This window comes from Monodelphis domestica, chromosome 4 (genome assembly GCF_027887165.1).
Source record: "Monodelphis domestica isolate mMonDom1 chromosome 4, mMonDom1.pri, whole genome shotgun sequence".
Taxonomy (NCBI): Eukaryota; Metazoa; Chordata; class Mammalia; order Didelphimorphia; family Didelphidae; genus Monodelphis; species Monodelphis domestica.
In genome coordinates, this window is record NC_077230.1 from 418,584,144 (window position 1) to 418,604,641 (window position 20,498).

At 62.5% G+C, this 20,498-nt stretch overlaps 2 protein-coding genes across 19 annotated transcripts in view; one reads left to right on the forward strand and one right to left on the reverse strand.

Annotated features, from left to right (window-relative positions):
* The first annotated feature begins 203 nt into the window (after positions 1-203).
* On the forward strand, positions 204-11,378 carry DPF1 (double PHD fingers 1). Of its 14 annotated transcripts, none has more exons than XM_056796173.1 (12): positions 204-337; positions 3,291-3,451; positions 3,547-3,708; positions 5,354-5,481; positions 5,874-5,963; positions 6,372-6,450; positions 6,733-6,864; positions 7,275-7,325; positions 7,503-7,622; positions 9,710-9,822; positions 10,028-10,178; positions 10,268-11,378. In XM_056796173.1, exons 1-12 carry the CDS (start codon positions 306-308, stop codon positions 10,336-10,338), a joined length of 1,290 nt encoding a protein of 429 aa, XP_056652151.1. In that variant the 5' UTR covers positions 204-305; the 3' UTR covers positions 10,339-11,378. The 14 variants fall into 14 exon arrangements, with proteins under 14 accessions (XP_056652151.1, XP_056652153.1, XP_056652152.1 ...); XM_056796175.1 differs by having other exon boundaries at positions 206-337; positions 3,547-3,654; XM_056796185.1 differs by having other exon boundaries at positions 213-337; positions 3,547-3,654; positions 10,097-10,178.
* A 744-nt stretch (positions 11,379-12,122) lies between these two features.
* The window catches only part of SIPA1L3 (signal induced proliferation associated 1 like 3), a 132,213-nt gene continuing 123,837 nt past the window's right edge, over positions 12,123-20,498 (reverse strand). For all 5 annotated transcript variants that reach the window (XM_056796172.1, XM_016422201.2, XM_001366744.4 and 2 more), the window contains 6 exons: positions 18,806-18,971; positions 18,278-18,488; positions 17,564-17,707; positions 16,770-16,899; positions 14,207-14,288; positions 12,123-14,025 (listed from right to left, as the gene is read on the reverse strand). In XM_056796172.1, coding sequence (XP_056652150.1) covers positions 13,876-14,025; positions 14,207-14,288; positions 16,770-16,899; positions 17,564-17,707; positions 18,278-18,488; positions 18,806-18,971 — 883 coding nt within the window. In that variant the 3' untranslated portion in view covers positions 12,123-13,875. The remainder of the gene's footprint in view (positions 14,026-14,206; positions 14,289-16,769; positions 16,900-17,563; positions 17,708-18,277; positions 18,489-18,805; positions 18,972-20,498) is intronic.

Genomic DNA, 20,498 nt, shown 5'->3' on the forward strand with positions numbered 1-20,498 from the left:
CCCCCAATCTTGGCCGCGGCCCCGCCCCCCGGCCCCGCCCCTCCCCTCACCGCAGCCGAAGAATGAATGAAATTGTAGCGCGCTGGGCGGCGGAGCAGGAGCAGGAGCAGGAGGAGGCGGCGGCGGCGGCGGCGGCGGCGGCGGCGGCGGCAGCGGCGGCGGCGGCGGCGGCGGCAGCAGCGGCGGCGGCGGCGGCGGCGGCGGCGGCGGGGGTCGGGCACGGCCAGAGGAGCGCGGGGCTCCGGGGGGCCGGAGCCGGGTCCCGAGGGCCGAGCGGCTGCGGCGCCGGGGGCGGGGAGCGGGCCATGGCCACCGCCATCCAGAACCCCCTCAAGTCGTGAGTCTCCCCCTTCCATCCCAGCCGATCTTCCTCCCTCCTTCTCTCCCTCCTCCCATCGGGCACCGGACTGGGCACGCCGGGCAGAGCAGGGACAGGAGCCTTGGAGCCTTGTGTCTACCCCCTTTCCGTGTCCGGAGAGATTGATGGGTGCCACTGCCACCTGGGCGCCCTCCGCCTCCCGCTCCCCCCTCCCAGGGATTGATAGGAGCGGGGGATTATTGGGAGGGGAGGGGGGATGGGCACGATTGGTAGCCGAACCCGGCCCCCCGCCACCTTCCAGGCCGTCTCCATTGTCGCCACCCTCAGTGCAGGAATTCGGAGATCCCCGAGTCCTGGCTGGGGGCGGGAAGGGAAGTAGATCTTCTGGGGGTGGGGGTGGCGAGGAACGAAGGCACCCCCACCCGCCCCCATCCCTAAGTATTGGTTCTGGGACGCGTTATCCTGCCAGCCTCTAAGGCTGGGGAAAGGAACTGGGAGCCGGAACCGCCTGGGTCCCCCCCCCACTTTGAACCTCCAGTATAACGGGGCGGGGGCGCCCCCTTCCCTTGCTCCACAGGCTCCTCCCCCCGGAGTGACAGGCGCGTGCCCGGCAAAGGGGGAGGAGGCTGGAGAATGGCGCGTGCCCGTGGGTTCTCGAGGACGCGGAGGCGCACAAAGGGGCCACGGGACAGCCCCCCTCCCTGGCCCACCCTGTGCGCTTGGCCTTGACCTTGGGGTTGAAGGGGTGCGAGGGTCAGAGCGAGGCCGCGTGAGCCCGAGGGCAATGAGCAGGAGAGCTGGGGGTTGCTGGGCTTCCTGGAAGTCTCTGATCTCTGTCTTCTCTGTTTCTGGGAGAGCTGGAGGCTGGGGACCGAGAGCCTGAAAGTGGTGGGGGGGCGGAGGGGGGGAACGATTGTGCACGCGCCAGCACGTGTGGGCCGTGTGCGCGCTCTGCGGGTTTATGCGCGCTCGGCTGCTCGTAAGCTCCAGTGTGTGTCTGTGATTGTGTGTGTGTGTGTGTGTGTAAGGGGGGGGGGGTGTCTGTTCATGTGGATGCGAAGGCTTTTCCGCGTGCGTGTGTATGTGTTTTGGGGGGCACCTGGCTCTGTGTGTACGTCTGTGTTGTGTTATTCGTTCAGTGTGTAATTGTGTAGCGTGTAGCTCTATCCGTGTACCCATGTTGTACATGCCTGTCCTGTGTTTGTGTGGCTGCGTGTTGGGTCACTGTGGGGTGTGTGTGTGGCAGCGGGACTGGGGTCAGCAAAGGTAGCTGTGGTTCACACACTCCCCCACTAAACACACACCATGCCCACGTTAGCGCCGAGATGAGCGTCTCTCTCGGGATTTTCAGCTGGCCCGGGCCTCACGCTACCCTGTCGCCTTCCTCCCACGAGCTGGCGGGGCCTCTCCTTCCCAGGGCCAGACCTAGATTTGGCCTCTAGTGACAGCACCGACCCCCTCCTCCACCTTCCGCCCCGCCGCCCCCGCACTACATTTCCCAGCATGCCCCGGGGAGTCCCTCTCCACCCCCACCCCCCATAGGTTGATGTCCCCGCCCCCACCCCCACCCTGAGAATGAATGGAGTGGCCGCCAGGGCCAGGGCGCTGCAGACCCTGGAGCTCTGAGGTGACCGGGGCCAGGGTCGGGCCAGGTGCAAGATGGCCACGGTCAACCCCAGCCCCGTCCGGTGGTGAGCCCGGCACCTCCGCCCCTTCCCATCCTGCAGGGCGGGGGCTGCAGAGCGTGTGTGTCGGAGTGGGATTGTGTGTGTGTGTGTGTGTGTGTGTCGGGGGTGGGGATTGTGCTTGTGTCTCCTGTATTTGTAGTGGTCGTCTGTGTGCTTGTCTCGTGTGCCTGTGGGTAATGGAGATTCGTGTGGTTGGGCATTCATCTTGTGGCTTGGTCTTATGGGAATCTTCAAGTGGCATTGTGTTAATCTGTGTAGTCAACAACAGTCCAGCGACCGCCGAGCGACCACCTACTGTGTGCCAGGCCTCCGGCGTGGCTGTCATTCGGGGTGCCTCAGTGTCTTCATCTGTCAAATGGGGATGCGAATTCCTCCGCTCCGGGTCTCCGTTCCAGAGGAGACGGAGGAATTGCTCGGTGTCAGTGTGTGATTTCGTGACCCCTTGACCCGTATTTGTGGTTGCGTGTCTGAAACAATGGGATCGCCGAAGCCATCTCCAAAATTCCTTCCGTTTCGGAGGTCTGGGGATACCTGGGGGAGGGGGGGAGGCGGGGGGGGGCGCTAACCGGGTCTACCTTGGTGTCCTCCGCGGGTGACACGCCTGTGTGTCGGGGCAGTCTCTCCGAGGTGTCTGTATGCGTGTGTGACGGGTGGGGGGAGGGGGCTGTTGGGGAGGGCAGAGACAGACCGTGTTGGTGCTCCCACCCGGGGACGTTCGCGCTGCCGGGGATGCCTGCGGGCGTGGGCACCCCCTAGCGCTCAGCGGCGGGGGAGAGAGAGGGTCAGCTGGCTGAGGCTGGCAAGGGGAGGGAAAGGCTCTACCCCTCTCTCCGCCCACTGAATGCCCGCCCAGTCGGGATCCCAGACTTCAGCTCCTCCCAGTTTCCCTTCCAAATGTGCCAGCAGCAAGTGCCCAAAGTTTCAAGGCCACCAAGACGTTACAGGACACGGTCCCCGTCCCCGCACACCGACGCCATCCAGATGTTCTGGGTCCGAGCGCCTCCCAGATAGGCGCTCCCCGTCCCCAAGGCCCAGTGGGCCGCATCTATTCTTGCGCCGGACACGCTGGCTCCCAGACCCTCCAGGGACGGGCCGTCATATCCCGGCGCTTTCCCGCACCCCGGCCCAGCCGGGTCCCAGTATTCACCCCAGCGTTCGCGCCCGGCCTAGGGCTACGTCCTCGGGCCTTCCGGCCGTTCGCGCGGCGCCCTGGGGTCCGGGTGCCCCAAAGCCCGGAGGCAGGCAGCTGCCGGGCTGACCGTGCGTGCTCTGCCTCCCCGCAGCCTGGGCGAGGAATTCTACCGCGAGGCCATCGAACACTGCCGCAGCTACAACGCGCGCCTGTGCGCCGAGCGGAGCATGCGCCTGCCCTTCCTCGACTCGCAGACCGGGGTGGCCCAGAACAACTGCTACATCTGGATGGAGAAGACCCACCGCGGGCCTGGTGAGGGAGGGGCGGGGCCCGAGCGGGGGGCGGGGCTAAAGGGGAGGGGGAAGGGCCTTCAACAGCCTTCCCCCCTCGGGCCCCCTCCTCTCCAGGTCTGGCCCCTGGACAGATCTACACTTATCCGGCCCGCTGCTGGAGGAAGAAGCGGAGACTCAACATCTTGGAGGACCCCAGGCTCCGGCCCTGCGAGTACAAGATCGGTCCGTGGGGGGCCCCCAGCCCAGCCCCTGCCCCCAGTGTGAGCGTGGCCCAGCGTGAGCACCTGAGCCTATGTCTGAGCGTGGGCGGCCCCCCAGGGCCCTGTGGTGGTGGTATCAAGTGGGAGAGGGGAGGGGGGTGCTGCTGGGACTCTGGGTGACAGACTGTCCAGACATCAGAAAGAGAGCTGACAGAGACCATCTGGGCCCCAGGTCAGGAGAGGGGAGAGCAGCAAATCAGGATTTGAACTCGGGGTCTTTGGGCTTGGTTATGCTTGTGTCTGATAGACAGAGGTCTGGCTGTAACTGAGAATCAGTGACCTAATCATGTTAGATTCAAATGCTGCAGCAGCCAATAGTGGTGTGATCTTGGGCCAGTCAAGCTCTCAAAGCCAATTTCTTCATCTGTAAAATGGTGACAAGAATAGCACCTACCCCAGAGGGTTATTTTCAGGCTCAAATGAGATAATGTATGTAAAACACCTCCAAGAGCTATGGCAGCTGCTATAAAAGTGTGGTGGAGAGTGTGTGTGGTTGTGTCTGTGTGGTTGTATATCTGGGTGTGGTTGTGTCTGTATGTTTCTCGGGTTGTGTATCTGGGTGTGACTGTGTCAGTAGGGTTGCATGTCTGTGTGTGATTGTATGTCTAGAGTTGTGTCTGGAGGGTTGTGTATCTGTGTGGTTGTGTGGCTGTAGTGTTGTGTATCTGGGTGTTTATATATCTGTAGGGTTGTGTCTGTGTGTGGTTGTCTGTAGGGTTGGGTAGCTGGTTGTGGTTGTGTCTGGTTGTGGTTGTATATCTGGGTGTGGTTGTGTCTGTATGTTTCTTGGGTTGTGTATCTGGGTGTGACTATGTCTGTAGGATTATATGTCTGTGTGGTTGTATGTCTAGAGTTGTGTCTGGAGGGTTGTGTATCTGTAGGGTTGGGTATCTGGGTGTGGTTGTGTCTGGTTGTGTATCTATAGGGTTGTGTGTGCTTGTGTCTGTGTGGTTGTGCCTATAGGGTTGTATATCTGGGTGTGGTTGTGTCTGTAGGGTTGTATGTCTGTGTGTGTGGTTGTATGTCTAGAGGTGTGTCTGGAGGGTTTTGTATCTGGATGTTTGTGTATCTGTAGGGTTGTGTTTGTGTGTGGTTGTGCATCTGCATGTGTCTGTAGGGTTGTATGTCTGTGTGATTGTATGTCTAGAGTTGTGTCTGTAGGGTTGTGTATCTGGTTATGTGTCTTTAGGGTTGTGTGTCTGGGTATTTGTGTATCTGTAGGGTTGTGTCTGTGTATGATTGTATCTGTGTGGTTGTATGTCTAGAGTTGTGTCTATGGTGTGTCTGGGTGTGATTGGGTCTGTATGGCTCTATGTCTGGGGGGCTGGTCTGACAGGGTAAAATCCGCATGCATAGAAAGCATTCAGCAAACATGGACTGCATGCCAGTGTTTGTGTGTGAGTGGAGTGTAGGAGACCTCGGAAGTAAGGGCCCAGGTGTGTATCCAAAGGGACATTCCTAGGGCTGGCCTAGTGGGAGCAGCTGAGTGTTCTTAGGGACCGAAGTATTTGAGGTCAGGACTCAGGCTATATTGTTGACAGAAGCTTCAGTGGTGTGTGTGTGTGAGACACACACACACACACACACAGACGTGGGGAGGGAAGGGGGTCCCTGGCAAACAACTCTTCTTTGACCCTCCCTGTTTCCCACCCTTCCCCTAGACTGTGAAACACCCCTGAAGAAGGAGGGGGGTCTCCCCGAAGGGCCAGTCCTAGAGGCCCTACTATGTGCAGAGACAGGAGAAAAAAAGATAGAACTGAAGGAAGAAGAAACCATCCTGGACTGTCAGGTGGGGCTGGGGGTGGGGACTTCCCTCCAACTCTGCCCTTTCTGAGCCCCCCCCTTTAAAGAGGGCGACCTGCAAAAACTCCTCCAGGCTTGTTTAGGGATCCCCATATTTCTCCCTCCAGCCCCTCTGGCTTGGGTCTTCCTAAGATGACCCTTGGAAGCCACCTCACATCCCTCGCCTGCTCCAGGACCGCCTCTGACTCCCAGGCACCACTGAGGACCCAGCACCCCTAGTCCACCCGCTGAGTTTTGAACAGAAGATTCTCACCCGCCCCCTCTACTCTAACAGAGCCCATTTAGGGCCCCCATACCCCCTTGGGCTGCCCGGGGCCACCATCTCTGTGGCTGCTGTGAGCCTCCCTTCCCTGAAAAGCTGCCTTTCCTCCTGCCCAGAAGCAACAGATGCTGGAATTTCCCCATGAGCTGGAGGTGGAAGATTTGGAAGATGACATTCCCCGCAGGAAGAACAAAGCCAAGGGGAAGGTAGCTGGGGTCCTGCCCCCCCCCATCTGGGGCTTCTCTTGGGGCCTCCCGAGTAGCCAGACTGTCTCCTGTCCTGCCCCTCCTAGCATCTTCCCCTCAGGCACCTGATCATACATAGGATGTCAGAGTTGGAGGGGATCTCAGACACCAGAGCCCAAACCCAACATTTGGCAAATCGGTAAACTGAGGCCAAGAGAGAAAGGGACTTGTCCATAGTCATATAGTCAGTAAGTGACAAAGCTAGGACTCGACTCGAACCCAAGACCAGTCCCAGGCCCCTTCAGTGCCCCAGTTGTTCCCTTCCTCCCCTTGCCACCCCTGCCCGTGCTGTGTTCCCCTCGGGCCTCGGGCTTCCTCGCCCCCTCTTCCCCAGGCTCGCTCCAAGTGTTCTCGCTGGGTTTCTTGCAGGCGTATGGCATCGGGGGGCTTCGGAAACGCCAAGACACGACCTCCCTGGAGGACAGGGACAAGCCGTATGTCTGCGATAGTGAGTCCCTTTGAGGTGTGGGGAGGATCGGACCAGGGAGGAGGGGGGAGAAGGGCTCCGTCCCGCCCCCCCCATTTGGGCGGAGGGCTAGTGGCACGGGGGGGGGGGCAGGGCTGACGTCCCCCCAGAGCTGGCCCCTTTGTTCGGCTGGGAGGGGCGGGGCGCGAGTCCCCCCAAGACCCGTCACTCATCCCGTCCCGCTGGAGGCTGGAGGGGGGGCAGGTCCGGGGCTGGGGGGGCCAGTCTGCTCAGCCCCTCCCTTCCCCATCCCCCATCCCCCAGTCTGCGGAAAACGCTATAAGAACCGCCCAGGTCTGAGCTACCACTACACCCACACCCACCTGGCAGAAGAGGAGGGCGAGGAGAACGCGGAACGGCACGCCCTGCCCTTCCACCGGAAAAACAACCACAAGCGTGAGCCTGAGCCGGGGGCAGGGCCCGGGGGGCAGGAGGAGAAGCCCAGGGGGCCGGGCCGGGCCGGGCTCCCCAAGTTTGGGAGCCTGGCACATCCCCGTGGTCGCCGGCGCCGTCGTTGGGGTTGCCATGGCAACCAGCCCTCTCCCTGGCCCGGGCGGAAGATTTCTGGGGCTGATTTATTGCTTCAATTAGAGATGGGGAGGGGGCGGGGAGATGCCAGCGGGGGGGGGGGGGGGTGATGGATGATTTCCCCGCACTCGACTTCAGCCTCCTTCCCTCCCTCCTCTTGGGCCTGGGGGCACCTGGGGAAGCCCCTCCCAGGGGTCAGGATCCCCTTTGTGTGAGCCCCGCTTTCCCGCACTCCGTCCCCGGGTCTCCGGTGCCAAGCCCTCTCTCTGCCTCCCCAGAGTTTTACAAAGAACTGGCTTGGATTCCCGAAGCCCAAAGAAAGCACACAGGTAACCGGCCCACTCCCGCTCTCCGCCTTCCCTGGCCAGGCAGGGGCAGCGCCGGAGGCAGAGAAGCCCTGCAGAAAGGCAGGCCCCCAGGCCGGAGAGGGAGGGAGGCGCGGGCCAGAGAGGCAGCCGAAGGCCGGAACCGCTGCCGGACCTCCCAAGCCTCCTGTTGTCTTTCAGCCAAGAAGGCTCCAGATGGCACAGTCATTCCCAATGGCTACTGCGACTTCTGTCTGGGCGGCTCCAAAAAGACGGGGTGTCCCGAGGACCTCATTTCCTGTGCCGACTGTGGCCGATCGGGTAAGCGGCAGGGGCACACAGCTGACTCCCCTGGGGGCCCACGTGATCTCGAGTTTGGCCCCGGGGCATTCTGGGATACCCACTGGGCCATAGCCTAGACCTGAAAGGAACCCCCCAATGTATTCGGCTCAAGCCCAAGGAGAGGAGGGGACTTGACCAAGGTCACCCAGCTGGTAAGCCAGGCCTGGACTCACACCCATTGACTGCTCCATCAGCCTGGCTGAATCGATGTGTGCCCTCAAGGCACTCCCATTCTGACCCGGATGCCAACATCAGTTTCTCTCCTCCCCAAAGGGTCTGCCAGCCCCAGGGGGAAACACTGGGCTACAGGACACTGGTTACCCCTGGGGAGGGGGCTTGAGCAAGTCCCGCCCCCTCCTGAGGGGGCCCTTCCATGAGGCATCCACTTAGCACCTACAGATCTTCTCTTAGTTAATCCTCACAACCACTCTGGGAAGTAGGTACTATTATTTCCCTCATTTTACAGATGGGAGAACAGAGGCAGAGGTGAAGTGACTTGCCCAGGATCACACAGCTAGTTTTTGAAGCTGGATTTGAACTCGGGTCTTTCTGATGCTAGGCCCAGCCATCTATCCCCTACACCACCAGCTGCCTCTAGATGGCATGTAGGGGCCCTCCGGGCTCTTCATGTTTGCTGTTTCTATAGATAAAGCCAGAGAATTATATAATTTAGAATCAGAAGGGATTTTTGAAGCCATCCTGCTCATCTTACAAATGAGGAAGCAGAAGTAATTTGCCCCAAAGTCCTCTGTGACCTTGGGGTAAGTGGTAGAGGTGGGATTCGAACCCAGGTCTTATGAGGTTTGATTATACCACATTGCCCTCAAGAAGAGATTTAGCAGGGAGAAGGAAGAGAGGCACAGATATGAACTGTCCTCAGACATGTGAAGGAATTGTCACTGGGAAGCGGGGAATCAGCATCAGAGCCTTGAAGGGAGTTCAGAGGACATGTAGTCTGACCCTCTCATTTTACAAATGAGGAAACTGAGGCCCAGGGAGGAAAAAGGGTACTTATCCATCTATCCATCCATGCTTCTATTTCTCTCCATCTATGTCTATCCATGTCTATCTATCCATCCATCCACCCACTTGTGTCCATTTATTTACCCATCCAACCATCCATCCCTTTCTGCCCATCCTTCCATCATCCGTCTGTCCATCTATTATCTATCCACTCATCTGTCCATCCATCCTTCTATCATCTATATATCCACCCATCCATTCTTCCATCTATCTGTCCATCTATCATCTATATAGCCATCCTTCTTTATCCACCTATCTATTCATCTATTCATCCATCCATCCTTCTTTTTATTCATCTGTCTCTCCATCCAGCCATCTTTCTCTTGCTCCCCTTCCCGCCGTGCCCGCTGGGGGCGTTTTTAAAGTCCTGCTCCCCTTGCCCCCTCCTTGTGCCCGCTCCCCCATGCCCACTGCAAACTGTGGGCAGGGGCCGGGCAAGGCGGGCCCCAACGCTCGCCAGAATGCGAAGCACAGAGTGTGCACCCGGACTGGTTTTATTTTCTCCCCATCCTCATCCCCTCGCCAGGCAAGGGCCCAGTCACACACCCAGCCAGTAAGTGATTGAGGCAGGATTCAAATGGGGAACCTTTAACCAACCAGAGGGTGAGAGAGCCTGTGGGGGGACCTCAAAGGCCCTCTGGTTTGTCCTTTTTTAACTCCATAAATGAAGAAACTGAGTCCCAGGGAAGTCCAGTGATTTGCCTGAGGTTGTTTAGGTAGAGATCGGTTCAGAGGTAGAGATTTGAACTCGGGACCTTTGACTCCACCACTTTTTCCTAAGAAGGCACAGAAATGTTCTGACCACTGAGGGCAAAACTAGCAGCAATACAGGAAGACTACAGACTGATTTGGTTTAATGTAGGGAAGGCAACTCTGCAATAATGGAAATGGAAAACTCAGGGAAGGGGAGTGAGCTCCCCACACTGGAGGTATCCAGGTAGGGCTCTAGAGAAGGAGGAGGCGGAGGCGGGAGGGGGAGGGGTTTCTGCTCAGGAAAGGAAGCTGGGTCCAACCAGGACATGATCAGTGCCCCCCCCCTCCAGGTCACCCTTCCTGTTTACAATTCACCGTGAACATGACAGCAGCCGTGAGGACATACCGCTGGCAATGTATTGAATGCAAATCCTGCAGCTTGTGTGGCACTTCGGAGAACGATGTGAGTGCCCACCCTGCCTAGCAGTGCCTTCGGTGCCCCCTCCCCGTGACCCGGTGCTTCTTGCCCTCCCTGGTGGGATGGAGAGAACGGCAGGCAGAGAGCCCTTAGGTCACCGGGTCCCCGAGCAGAGGGGGAAACTGAGGCCTGGAGGGGCTGGGTAGGGCTTGTCTGAGGTCCCTGGGCTCTCTCTCCCCCCGCCCCCCAGGGCCTCCGGCGCCCCCCCTCCCGGGTGCCCCTGCCGCCGGGTGCCAGCCGCATGGGTCTTGCCCTCCAGGACCAGCTGCTTTTCTGTGATGACTGTGACCGTGGCTACCACATGTACTGCCTGAGCCCCCCCATGGCCGAGCCCCCGGAAGGTGAGCTGGGGAGGGGCACCGGGGGGATGCCTGCACAACAGGGTCCCTTCCTCTTCACCCCACCAAACCCACCTCTGGCCTCCCCGCAGGAAGCTGGAGCTGCCACCTGTGTCTTCGGCACCTGAAGGAAAAGGCGTCGGCCTACATCACCCTGACCTAGGCCTGGCCCTCGGCCACCCGTCCTCCCGGACCCTGTGCCCCCCTCCCCGGGACGGGGCCCACAATGGGCCGGGGGCTTCCCTTCCCCCACAGAGGGGAGTTTGTGCCAGCTGTGGCCTCCCTCCCCCGGGTGGGGGAAGCCAGCCCTGCCTCCGCTCCTGGGTAGTGGGTGCTAGGGGTGCTGCTCTCCTCAAAGCCATAACCCGCCTCTGGGCGGGCACTAGGGGGCGGGCACCGGCTAGGGAGTGGTAGGGGCACAGAGGGAGCCTTTTTCTAGAGAAAAAGAAAAAGTTTAAAAAAAGACAAAGTAATATATACAGAGACCTATAGGATTTGGTGGGCCTGGATGGTGGGCACTCCCCGAGCTCCCACTGGGCACGGGCCTGTGCTGACTTCCTTGTCCTGGGGAAGCTGGGGGCCCGCCCCCGCAGCAGGCACCGTTTCCCACCTCACGCTCTGGGCGGGCGGGCACCACGCTCGCTCCTCTTCAGCCTGCCCCTGCCCCTTCCCGTGGTGCCCGCCGTGGGCGTTGCATGATGTGAACCATGGTTTTTAAAGTCCTGTTCCCCTTGCCCCCCTCCTTGTGCCCGCTCCCCCATGCCCACTGCAAACTGTGGGCAGGGGCCGGGCAAGGCGGGCCCCGGCGCTCGCCAGAATGAGAAGCACAGAGTTTGCACCCGGACTGGTTTTATTTTCTCCCCATCCTTATCCCCTCGCCAGGCAAGGACCAGGCCCCTTGGCAAGGGGGGGTCCCTTGAACCCCGATGCCCATCTCAAGGGCGGTTGGCGAGGGGGGCAGCTGTTTCTTGTGGTCGTGTGTGTTTAATTGTTGGGGTATCCAGAAGACACTGGGGTTCCCGGGCAAGTGGGCAAGGCCAGGGAGAGGGGGGTCCTGGGGGGCCAGGGCGCCATGGGCTGGCCCTGGCTTCCTGGCACCATGGCCCCATCCCCCCAGCTCCCTGTCCGGCCCGACTCCCCCTTGCCTGCCTCTACTGTGGATCACCCTGTTCTATGTATTAAATCGGGCCTGGCCCTGCTGTGCCCGCCGCTGCCTCCTTCTGTCGGCGCCCTGCGGGGGAGGGGGAGGCCAAGGCCTCCCCCCTCTTCCTCCCTCCGCCGCTCTCCTCATCTCCCCATCTCCCTCCCCCACCCCTCCCGCCTAGCTGGAAGAGCAGGGAAGGGGGATGGGGTGGTAGAGGCAGCCCCCCCCCACCAGCTGTGGTCGCCCTGGCAACGGGCAGCTGCTGCACAAGAGACAGCCGGGCGGGAAGCAGGAGGGGGGGCAGGGAGCGCAGGGAGCTCTTCCCCTGACGGGATCCCCCCACGGGCTCCTTCCTGCGGGCAGGGCCACGGTGTTAGAGGGCGGGCCGGGCGGAAGGGGACCCCCAGAAAGCCTGGCAGAGGGGCGGAGCATGGGGGAGGGGGCCCATCGGCCCTCCCCACTGCCGAGGCCAGGCTCTGGGGTGGGTGACGCTCGGCCTGGCACGGTGGTCAGGGTACCTCCAATCTGGGACGGTGGCGTGAAGAGCCCACGGGCAGCCGTGGAATGACGCCTTCCTGGAGGGGGCCTGGGCCGGGACCGGGGCGCTGGGAAGGCGATGGAGGGCCCGTCGGCCAGCCTCCGCTGGACAGCCCGGGAGGTGGGGGCTCCCCCTCTTCCCCGGCAGCCCGTGCCCTTGCTGGACTTCTCTGACGGAGCAGCCCGTGTGGGCACAGGCTGGCAGAGGGGCCACCAGGGGTGGCCTCGATTCACATCCCAGTCACCCGCGCAGGAAGGACGAGCCATTTCTATGAAACGTTTATTTCCTCTGAAACTTCCAGAAATAAGACCCCTAATCTCAAGATGGGGGGGGAACAGTGACAAAAAAGGGTGTACCCGCCCCCCCAAACCGAAAAGACGACACAGGGAAAGGTGCTAAGAATGCTGGGTCAAAATTAAATAGACAGATTTGATCTGCAGAGATGCTTACAAAACGAGAACAAAAAGCGGCAGCGGCCGTCATGTACACTTGGTCCACATACACAATCGCCCCAGAATGATCGGAATGATCCCTAGACAGGAGGAAGAGGAGGAGACAAAGCACAGGGAGGGCGGGAGACCCCGGAGGGGACATCACAGTAAGGCCACCCCTCCCCGGGCAGCTGCGGCACCCACCGAGGCCAGGGCAGCAGGTAGATTTATGGATCCGGTCCCCATCTCAAACATTTTATCCCCTAAATATCAGGACTGAGCTGGCACTGAAAGTGAAGGGGCCTCGTTACGTGGGAGGAAGATGCCATTAGGGAACACCCTTTCTCCTTCCCCTCCTGCCCCACAAAGGGGGGCCCCTCCCCTGCACCCCGCTCCCAGCCCCATTCCGGCATTCCGGAGGGGAGCGGAGGATTCTTTGGACAAATCCCAGCCTGGCAGCGGCCCGAGTGCAGCCCCCAGGGTGCCTTTCTTTGACTCTGGGCTGTGGAAGACATGAAGTGTGGCCGCCCCGCTCTGCGGTCTTCCTCGGGCCTCGGGGGTCCGGGGCAGGCTAGGGGGCCCGGGGGGCCCGGGGGGGGGGGGAGCAAACTTGGGCTTCTAGTGTGTGTCCTGGGCGCGAGGCTGGAGATAGAGCCACAGAGGATTAATAGTGACTTGTTCTGTGGTGGCTTTGCATGAAAAAATAAATATATATTATATTTATACTTTTTTTTAAAGAAAAAACAGCTGCTCTTTCCCTAAGCTCCCAGCATAGTACCGCGTGTAGCTGCAGGGCTGGGTGGGCAAGCAGGCCGCCAGGCCCACCGTTCCTTATTGCCTTAGAGAAGCTGCAGGCGGCCGCGCCGAGGGCGCTTCCTCCACAGTGTGTCCTACGTGAGCAGGCCTGAAGCCTCGACCAGAGCCCAGCGAGGCTGGGGGTCTTTCAAAGGAAAAAGATGGAGGAAAGGAAAAGCCCCCGAAAGCGCCCCCCCACCAAAACAAGTGGCGAGGGAGGGCGAGGAGGCGGGGCGGGGGCAGGCTCTGGATTCAGTAGTTTGGCAGAGCCCGAGGGCCCGGGGCGGCCGCTCTGGCTCCAGGACCGCCGGGCCCAGGAAGCCGCCCGCAGCGGCCGGACGAGTCTCGTAGAAAAAGGTTACAAACCGTCCTATTTATACAAATATAGTGTTTCTCTCTGTCTCAATAAAGAACATTTACACTCTGAACATCGGCATTTCTCCATCTTGGGTTTACTAGAAAGTACTTTCGCTTGAAAAAAGTGCTCCGAGGCTTTCTGTATTGCATTGGAGCTCCCCACCCCAGGGGCCGGCCGGCGGGTCAAGGTGTCACGAGGGCGAGGAGACACTGGCGCGGGCACCGTGCCCTGCAGGGGCAGGCTCGGCCGAGGGGCGGCTGCTCCCTGAGCACCCAAAGCGGCCCTGCGCAGGCCGGCCGGGGGAGGCCTGGGAGGGGGCTCGGAGGCGGCCCTGGGCACCCGCCGGCCTCCGGCGTACCTGGCCACGGCGAGCCGGCTATGGCTGGAGCAGCCCGGCCGAGGGGGCAGGGGGCGGGAAGGGAGTGTCGGGGCCGTCAGGGCTCCTTCTTCTCCACCGTGCTGGAGAAGATCTCGGCGAACCTTCGCAGCTGCTCGTTGGCCGCCTGCGACTCCTCCTGCAGCCGCTGGTTGTTCTGCCTTAAGGTGGCCACCTCGGTCTGCAGGACCGCCTTGTCCTGTTTCTCCTGCGGAGGACGAAGCCGTGAGGGGCTGGCGGGGGCCTGGGGCCAGCGGCCCAAGGAGACCCCGGAGGCCACAGGCTGGCCAAGGGCCATGGCGCCATGGGGGGACCGAGGGGCAGCACGGGACCCGAGGGCGAGGCCGGAGCCCCGACCGCCAGGGCCCTGCCCGGGGCGGCTTCCTCACCTTCTGAAGGTCACTGTGCAGCTGCCTCAGCATCACTTCTAGCTGGTACACCTTGCCAGGCAGGTCCACGGGGGGCTCCTCACTAAAGGGGGGAGACAGCACGCTCAGTCACGGGCCGAGAGACACCCCTGGGGGCAGCAGCTCCCCCCGGCCCCCCAACCCTCCTAATGGGAGTCTGGGCTCCTGCCTTCTCGTGGAAGAATGTTCAGGGCCTTCAGAGGCGTGCTAAGCACTCAAAACACATGCACTCATCTGGTCCCCTTTCACAGAGGAGGGAGCCGAGGCCTGAAGTGACAGACATACTCCAGGCCATGGCAAATCGTCTAGGGCAACATTTGAACTCGGGTCTCCTTGTCCAGAGTTTCTCTGGGCACTGTTAAGGCTTAGCACCCCTGAGGGGGCATTATGGGACTCTCCCACCCCCAGGCAGGTGCTCCCTGCCTCTACTGACAGGTGGTGTCTCTGAGGAAATAGAATCTTCCTTGTTACACCCCAAGCTGACAGAGACAGAGAGAGAATCAGAGAGAGAGAGGAGAGGGAGGGAGGGAGGGAGGGAGGGAAGGAGGGAGGGAGGGAGGGAGAGGAGAGAGAGAGAGAGAGAGAGAGAGAGAGAGAGAGAGAGAGAGAGAGAGAGAGAGAGAGAGAGAGAGAGAGAGGGGGGGGGGGAGAGAGAGAGAGAGAGAGAGAGACAGAGACAGAGACAGAGACAGAGAGAGAGAGAGAGAGAGAGAGAGAGAGAGGAGAGACAGAGAGAGACAGACAGAGCTCTGGAGCCCATGGAGGACTGGGCAGGGGTATCTGGTTTACCCAAGCCTCTCCTCTCATGGGCAACCTCCCAGCAGGTTTTTGTCAGCTCTGGCTGGGTCAGCCTGTGGCTCTGAGGGGCCTGGATGGCCAGCACCACCTGCTGCTTCTACTTTTCCCAGAAGACCATGAACAGTCCTTTGGGTTCTGGGCCCTGCAGAGGGTCTGGGTCGGTGTGCAGGGGGAACACAGCTCCAGAGACAGGCCAGTCAGCCGTAGGGTGGGTGACAGACAAGGGGCCTCACCAGGCCTCTCCTGCCCCTGAGGAGGACCGCTTGCTCCCCAGGGGTGTGCGGAGTCTTGACCAAAGCATAGAGCAGCCCCCGTCCCCCAGTCCCCCGTGTGGATGTCTGCTGGAGCGAGGGCAGGGGCAGTTTTGTCCTGTCTCTCCTATGGAAGGGGTCAGTCCAGACTAGCCAGCTGGAAGGGACCAAGATGTCGCTTTCTGCCAGGATTGTATGACTTCCCACCAGGTCACTCCGACCCAGCAGGCCTCCTGAGGACGGAGGGATCTGACTGGTCCAGTCCGGGGAGGGGGACCCGTGCTGGCCAGCGACGGCTACGGAGGCCCGTGGCTCCTGGCCCCGGACCTATCCCGGTGTCCAGAGGGGCCTGGAATCGGGCACGTGCCCCCGTAAGGTTGCCATCGCCCAGGCCTTGGGACAAGGTGTCCAGGAGCTCCTTGGGAGACCCGACACCCTGCAAGTCCAGATCCCAGAAGGAAGGGGCGATGGGAGGCAGAAGGCCCTCGGCCTGCGAGCTCTATGGCCTTGAAGGCGACAGGGAAAAGCCTGTGCCAGCTGCCTAGGACTCGGGTTGCAGACAACAGATTCTTCTCTGCCCGAGTCAGAGATGAGCCGGGTGCAGAGGGCTGGGCGAGAGCCAAGAACCGAGAGAGAGCAGGGAGAAGAGAAACGGGAGGGACAGCCCAGGGGAAGGGAGGACATGAGCTGGAGCCTGCAGCACGTGGTCCATGGCCCGTGGGGGGAGCTGGAGGCAATTCCTCTCTGCTCACTGGCTTTCCTGAAGGCTCTGGGCTGGCAGGTGGGCCAACCCGCACTGGGCCCAGCCCCTGGCTTCCATGAGTCATCTCTAGGTGCACTATGGGGCAGCACACGGGGAGAGTGGCTGGGCCTGCGGCAAGGAGGCCCGGGAACAGGGCGGAGAACAATGGGTGTCAGCAGGCCTGGCGAGAGCAGGCCAGGAGAAACAAGTGGGCCTAGACAGGAGTTCTGACTTTCTCCTGGATCTCGCCGCCATGAGTCAGTCCCTGGTGTTTCTGGGTCTGTCTGGAGGGCTTGGGGGGCCCTCACTGCCCTGAGAGCTCCGCCACCTTCCCAGCGACCTGCACCTCCTCTCAGCCCTGCCCCAAACGGCTCTGGGCCCATGTTTCCGTTCTCTTCTTCAGAGAAGCCTCTTGCTCCCCCCCCCCCCATGTCCTTCCTTCGATCTCCCTTGGGTGGGGGGTCCCTGGAGGCTCTGTCCACAGCTCCCCCTTTCTCGGAGCTGCTGGTTCCACCATCTCAGCGATGTGGAGGCCGGGCCTCCCTCCTTCTGCCCCACGCCCACCACCCCTGCCTGTATACGGAGGCCGGAATCCGGCTCCTTGAGGAGAGAGGAGGCGTCGCATCCTCTGCTCAGGCTCGCGCCGGCCCCCCGCTTCCCCCCACAGAGGACCGGCACAGCCCATGGACGCCTGGCTCCCCTCACACTCTCGGGGCCCGTCCATGAGCCCTCCCAGGAGTCGGTGGCGCCTCACCTCATGGTGGGGGTGGTCCGGGGGGTGGCGGGTGGCCGCTCCAGGCTCGAATGGCCGGGGCTGTGTGCTGGTGCAATGCTGGGGCTCAGGGCCGGGTCATTGAGAGAGAAGAGGGAGACGGCTCGCTGCACTGTAAGGGCGAGAAGAGCGAGTCAGCGTGTCCGAGGGGAGGCCCAGGCCCAGGAGGAGCCGCTCCTTCCAGCCCCCTCCTCTGGGGGTTCTCTGGCCCCTGCCAAACTCTCAGGGGAGATGCTGGGGGGCCACCGCCCCACGATTCCGTCCCCCTTCTGGAGGATGGAGACAGGCAAGGGCAGGCCAGAGCCCCAGCAGCACGGTGGGGAGCAGCAGGGATCCGGGCTCCTACCTGCCCCTGGCCCGGACCGAGAGGCCCTGCCCGCCCGCCCGCCTCCCTGGGGTGCAGCGCGGCGTCTCTGCCTCTCCCTGGGAGAGGAGGGTGCATGCAGCGGCGGACAGGTCGGGGCACATTCCTCCTGGGGCCTGGCTGCTCTGCCAGACCTGAAAGGGCAGTTTCCAGGGCAGAAAAGGGGAGGGCAGAGAGGCCGGAAAGGGAGGCCCACTTCCGCGGCCCTCAGGACATCCGCCCTGGCATGATCACCACATCCGCTTCTCGCCGGCCTGCTGGCAGGAGGAGCCTGGAAAAGCTCCAGAAAACCAGCTTCTCGTGAGAGTGGACCCTGTGCTGCGCCGGCCATCGCCACCAGAGATGTTTCTCCCACCTAGGGGCTCCGGGCAGCCTCCCCCCAGAGGCCGGAGGAAGGAAGGGACCCACTCACCTTCGTAGGCCTTGGCGGCATTGACCAGGCTGGACCACTCGAGGCCGGCGGCGGTGTCGGGCAGGGGCATCATCCCGGGGTCCAGGCGCCTCATCGGTCGGTCCCGCACGTCCGTTAAGGAGAGCTCCGAGGCGGAGATGGTGGCTGGACGAGGCAGAGCGGGGCAGTGTGCGTGAAGGTGCCGCCCGGGGGCCCCAGGCACGTCCTCACGGGGAGCAGCCGGCCCCGCCTTGACCTCCTCGGGGCCCTCACTAGAGGCCAATAGTGAGCCCCAGGCAGGGATCCCCTGCGAGCGGCCCCACCGGACTGAGCTCCTGCTCTGCCAGGGGCCTCCTCGCCGGCAGCACCCCAAAGGCCAGCCCAGCTACGGGCGGTCCTGGCTGGTACGAGCGGAGGGGATGCCCCAGGGGAGCCCTCCCCCCATCCCCACTGGCCCGTCTGATCACGGCCCCCTCGGATGAGAGGACGACCGAGAGAAGGAACGACGCCGAGGACACGGAGGCCCTCGGCTGAGGCCGTCGCGGCTGAGATTCAGAGCAAACTCCTGGGGCCGGAGACCTAGGGGTCATGTCAAAGCCAGGGCCACCGGAGCCCTCCCACCCGGGGACGCCCCGAGGGGCCGCAAAGCCGGGGAAGGGAGGACGGAATCGGGCCGAAGCTGAGCCCTCGGGGCCCCGTCACCCCGCTCCCCCCGGCCAGGCCCGACGTGCTCACCTTTCTTCTCGGGGAAGCCGTTGCCGCCGGCCGGGTGCGGGTGCTGGTGCTGTCGGCGGGAGGGCAGGGTGCTCGAAGGGTAGGTGCTCGTGAAGAGGACGTCGCTGGGCAGGCCGGGCTCAAAGCAGGCCGGGCTGGCGTACGCGGCCTCCCGCCGGCCGCTGCACAGGCTTTCGTCGGACAGGGTCCTCTGCAGGGCCTTCTGAGGGGACTGTGTGCACCGAGGGCGGCCCGGTCAGACCCCGCGGGCAGCGCCCAGCACCCACCCTCCTTCCAGAGGCGTGAGGACCGAGCGAGACCTCCCGCGGGGTGGGCCCGCCGCTCCCCTGCCAGGCTTGCCCCCCGGCTGACGTGGCTGGTCTGAGCCTTCCCATAAGCCACATGCTCCTCCCACCGGGCCGAGGGTCAGGCCTCGGGTTCAAATCTGGCCTCTGACACCGACTCGCAGTCTCTCTCCTCACGTCTCAAATGGAGCTACAACGCCCCCCGGATCGGCCCAGAGGCACCCCAGGCCCTGGCCCGACTCACCGAGGAGTCCCGCTCCTGCTCCGGGGTCAGGGGGTCCATGATGATGAGCTTCTTGAGGTCGTCCTCGATGGTCGACTTGTAGTTCTTCCGGGGCGAGCGGAGGTCCCGCAGGGACGCTCTGAGCCGGGGCTGCCCAAACACATTCTTCGTGTTCATGTCGATTTGCCTGGAATGGTTCCGGGAGGGTCAGGGCTGCTCCCTGGAATGGGGGCCCCATGGGGAGCCCCTCCCCCTCCTTTCGGGGGGCTGAGCACACGGAAGGCGCTAACCCAAGCCCGATCCAAAGGCCCCCGCCGTGGAAGCAGCTACAGAACGGCCGTCTGTCTCGAGATGGTTTGGACCCTGGGAGCAAGCCACTATACTTGTCTGCCTCAGTTTCCTCAACTGCACAACGGGGTCACACTAGCCCCTTCCTCCCGGGGTGGATGTGGAGCTAAAATCGGATTCATAGTTGCTTTGCCAACTTCACGGCACTACCTAATGCGACTGGCGATCTCCGCCATCCCGGGGGCAGGGGCAGGGGGCCCTGGGGTCGGGGAGCCCAGAGGCGGGGCGGAGGAACGAATGACGAGACGCACTTCGGGCGGGTGCAGGGGGGCACGGTGGGCAGGCACGCAGGAGGCAAGCCGGGCAGAGAGGGCCACGAGAAGAGAAGGCTGGCGGAGGCGCCTGGAACGCCGGGAGAGGACGGACCCCTCAGCCTCCCGGAGCGGGATTCCTTCCCGAGGCTCTTGGGGAGAAGTGGGGGACCTGCTCCCACCCTCGGCCTTCTCCGGTGGCCTGGCCCTCTGCTCCCCCAGGGGCCCCTGCGGCAAGGCCTGGGCCGTGAGGCAGCTTCTGGCGGGAGCTCGGGGGCTGGCTGGGGGGAGAGCTTGCTGCCTTCTTTTCCGTTTTCAAAGCCCTTCCCTTCCATCGCAGAGCCACCCGGCGTGCTGCTCCCAAGGCAGAAGAGCGCCAAGGGCCAGGCAAGGGAAGTTGGGTGACCTGCCCGGGGCCGGACACACAGGGGGAAGTGTCCGAGGCCAGGCTTAAACCCAGTCTGTCTCCGGGCCTGGCTCTCCATCCACTGAGCCCCGCTGCTGGCCAGCGCTGTTGGAGCCTGCCTAATCCAGTCATCCAAGACCAGGGCTCCTGCGGCCTCTCCGGGACGGGAGCGCTCCAGGAATAAGGGGAGGGGGCTCGGCGGTCCCTTCTCCCCGGCCTTTCCAGGTTTCTGCCTGCAATCCGTCCTTGCAGCAGCCTCCGTCGGGCTGGCCAGCTGCGCTGACAAGGCCCCGATTCAGCCTTCTCCAGGAACAAATGAGGCTTCGGACACGGGGCATGGGGGCAGATTCTCCAGGGCAGGGGCGCAGGGTTTTCAGATCACAAGTCAAGCTTCACAGGACGCCCCTTTCCCCCGCTCCAACCCGAGGCAACGTGAAGCGATCTGGGCTTTCTGTTCCAGGCCCCAGCCGGCTCTGCGGGGCTTCCGCGCACCAGCAGCAGGCACGGAAAAGGATCTGAGAGCCCGCAGACCGGCGGGCTGCACCATGGCCGAGGCACAGAAATGACCCAGACACGGGGCAAGGACTGAAACACCGAGCCCAGAGGGGCTGCCGGCCTGGGACCCCGGGGGGGGGGGGGCGGCTCCTTCTCATCCTGGACAATTCCTGCAGTGGCTGTTCCGTGCAGCTAACCCCGCCGTGGAGTTGGG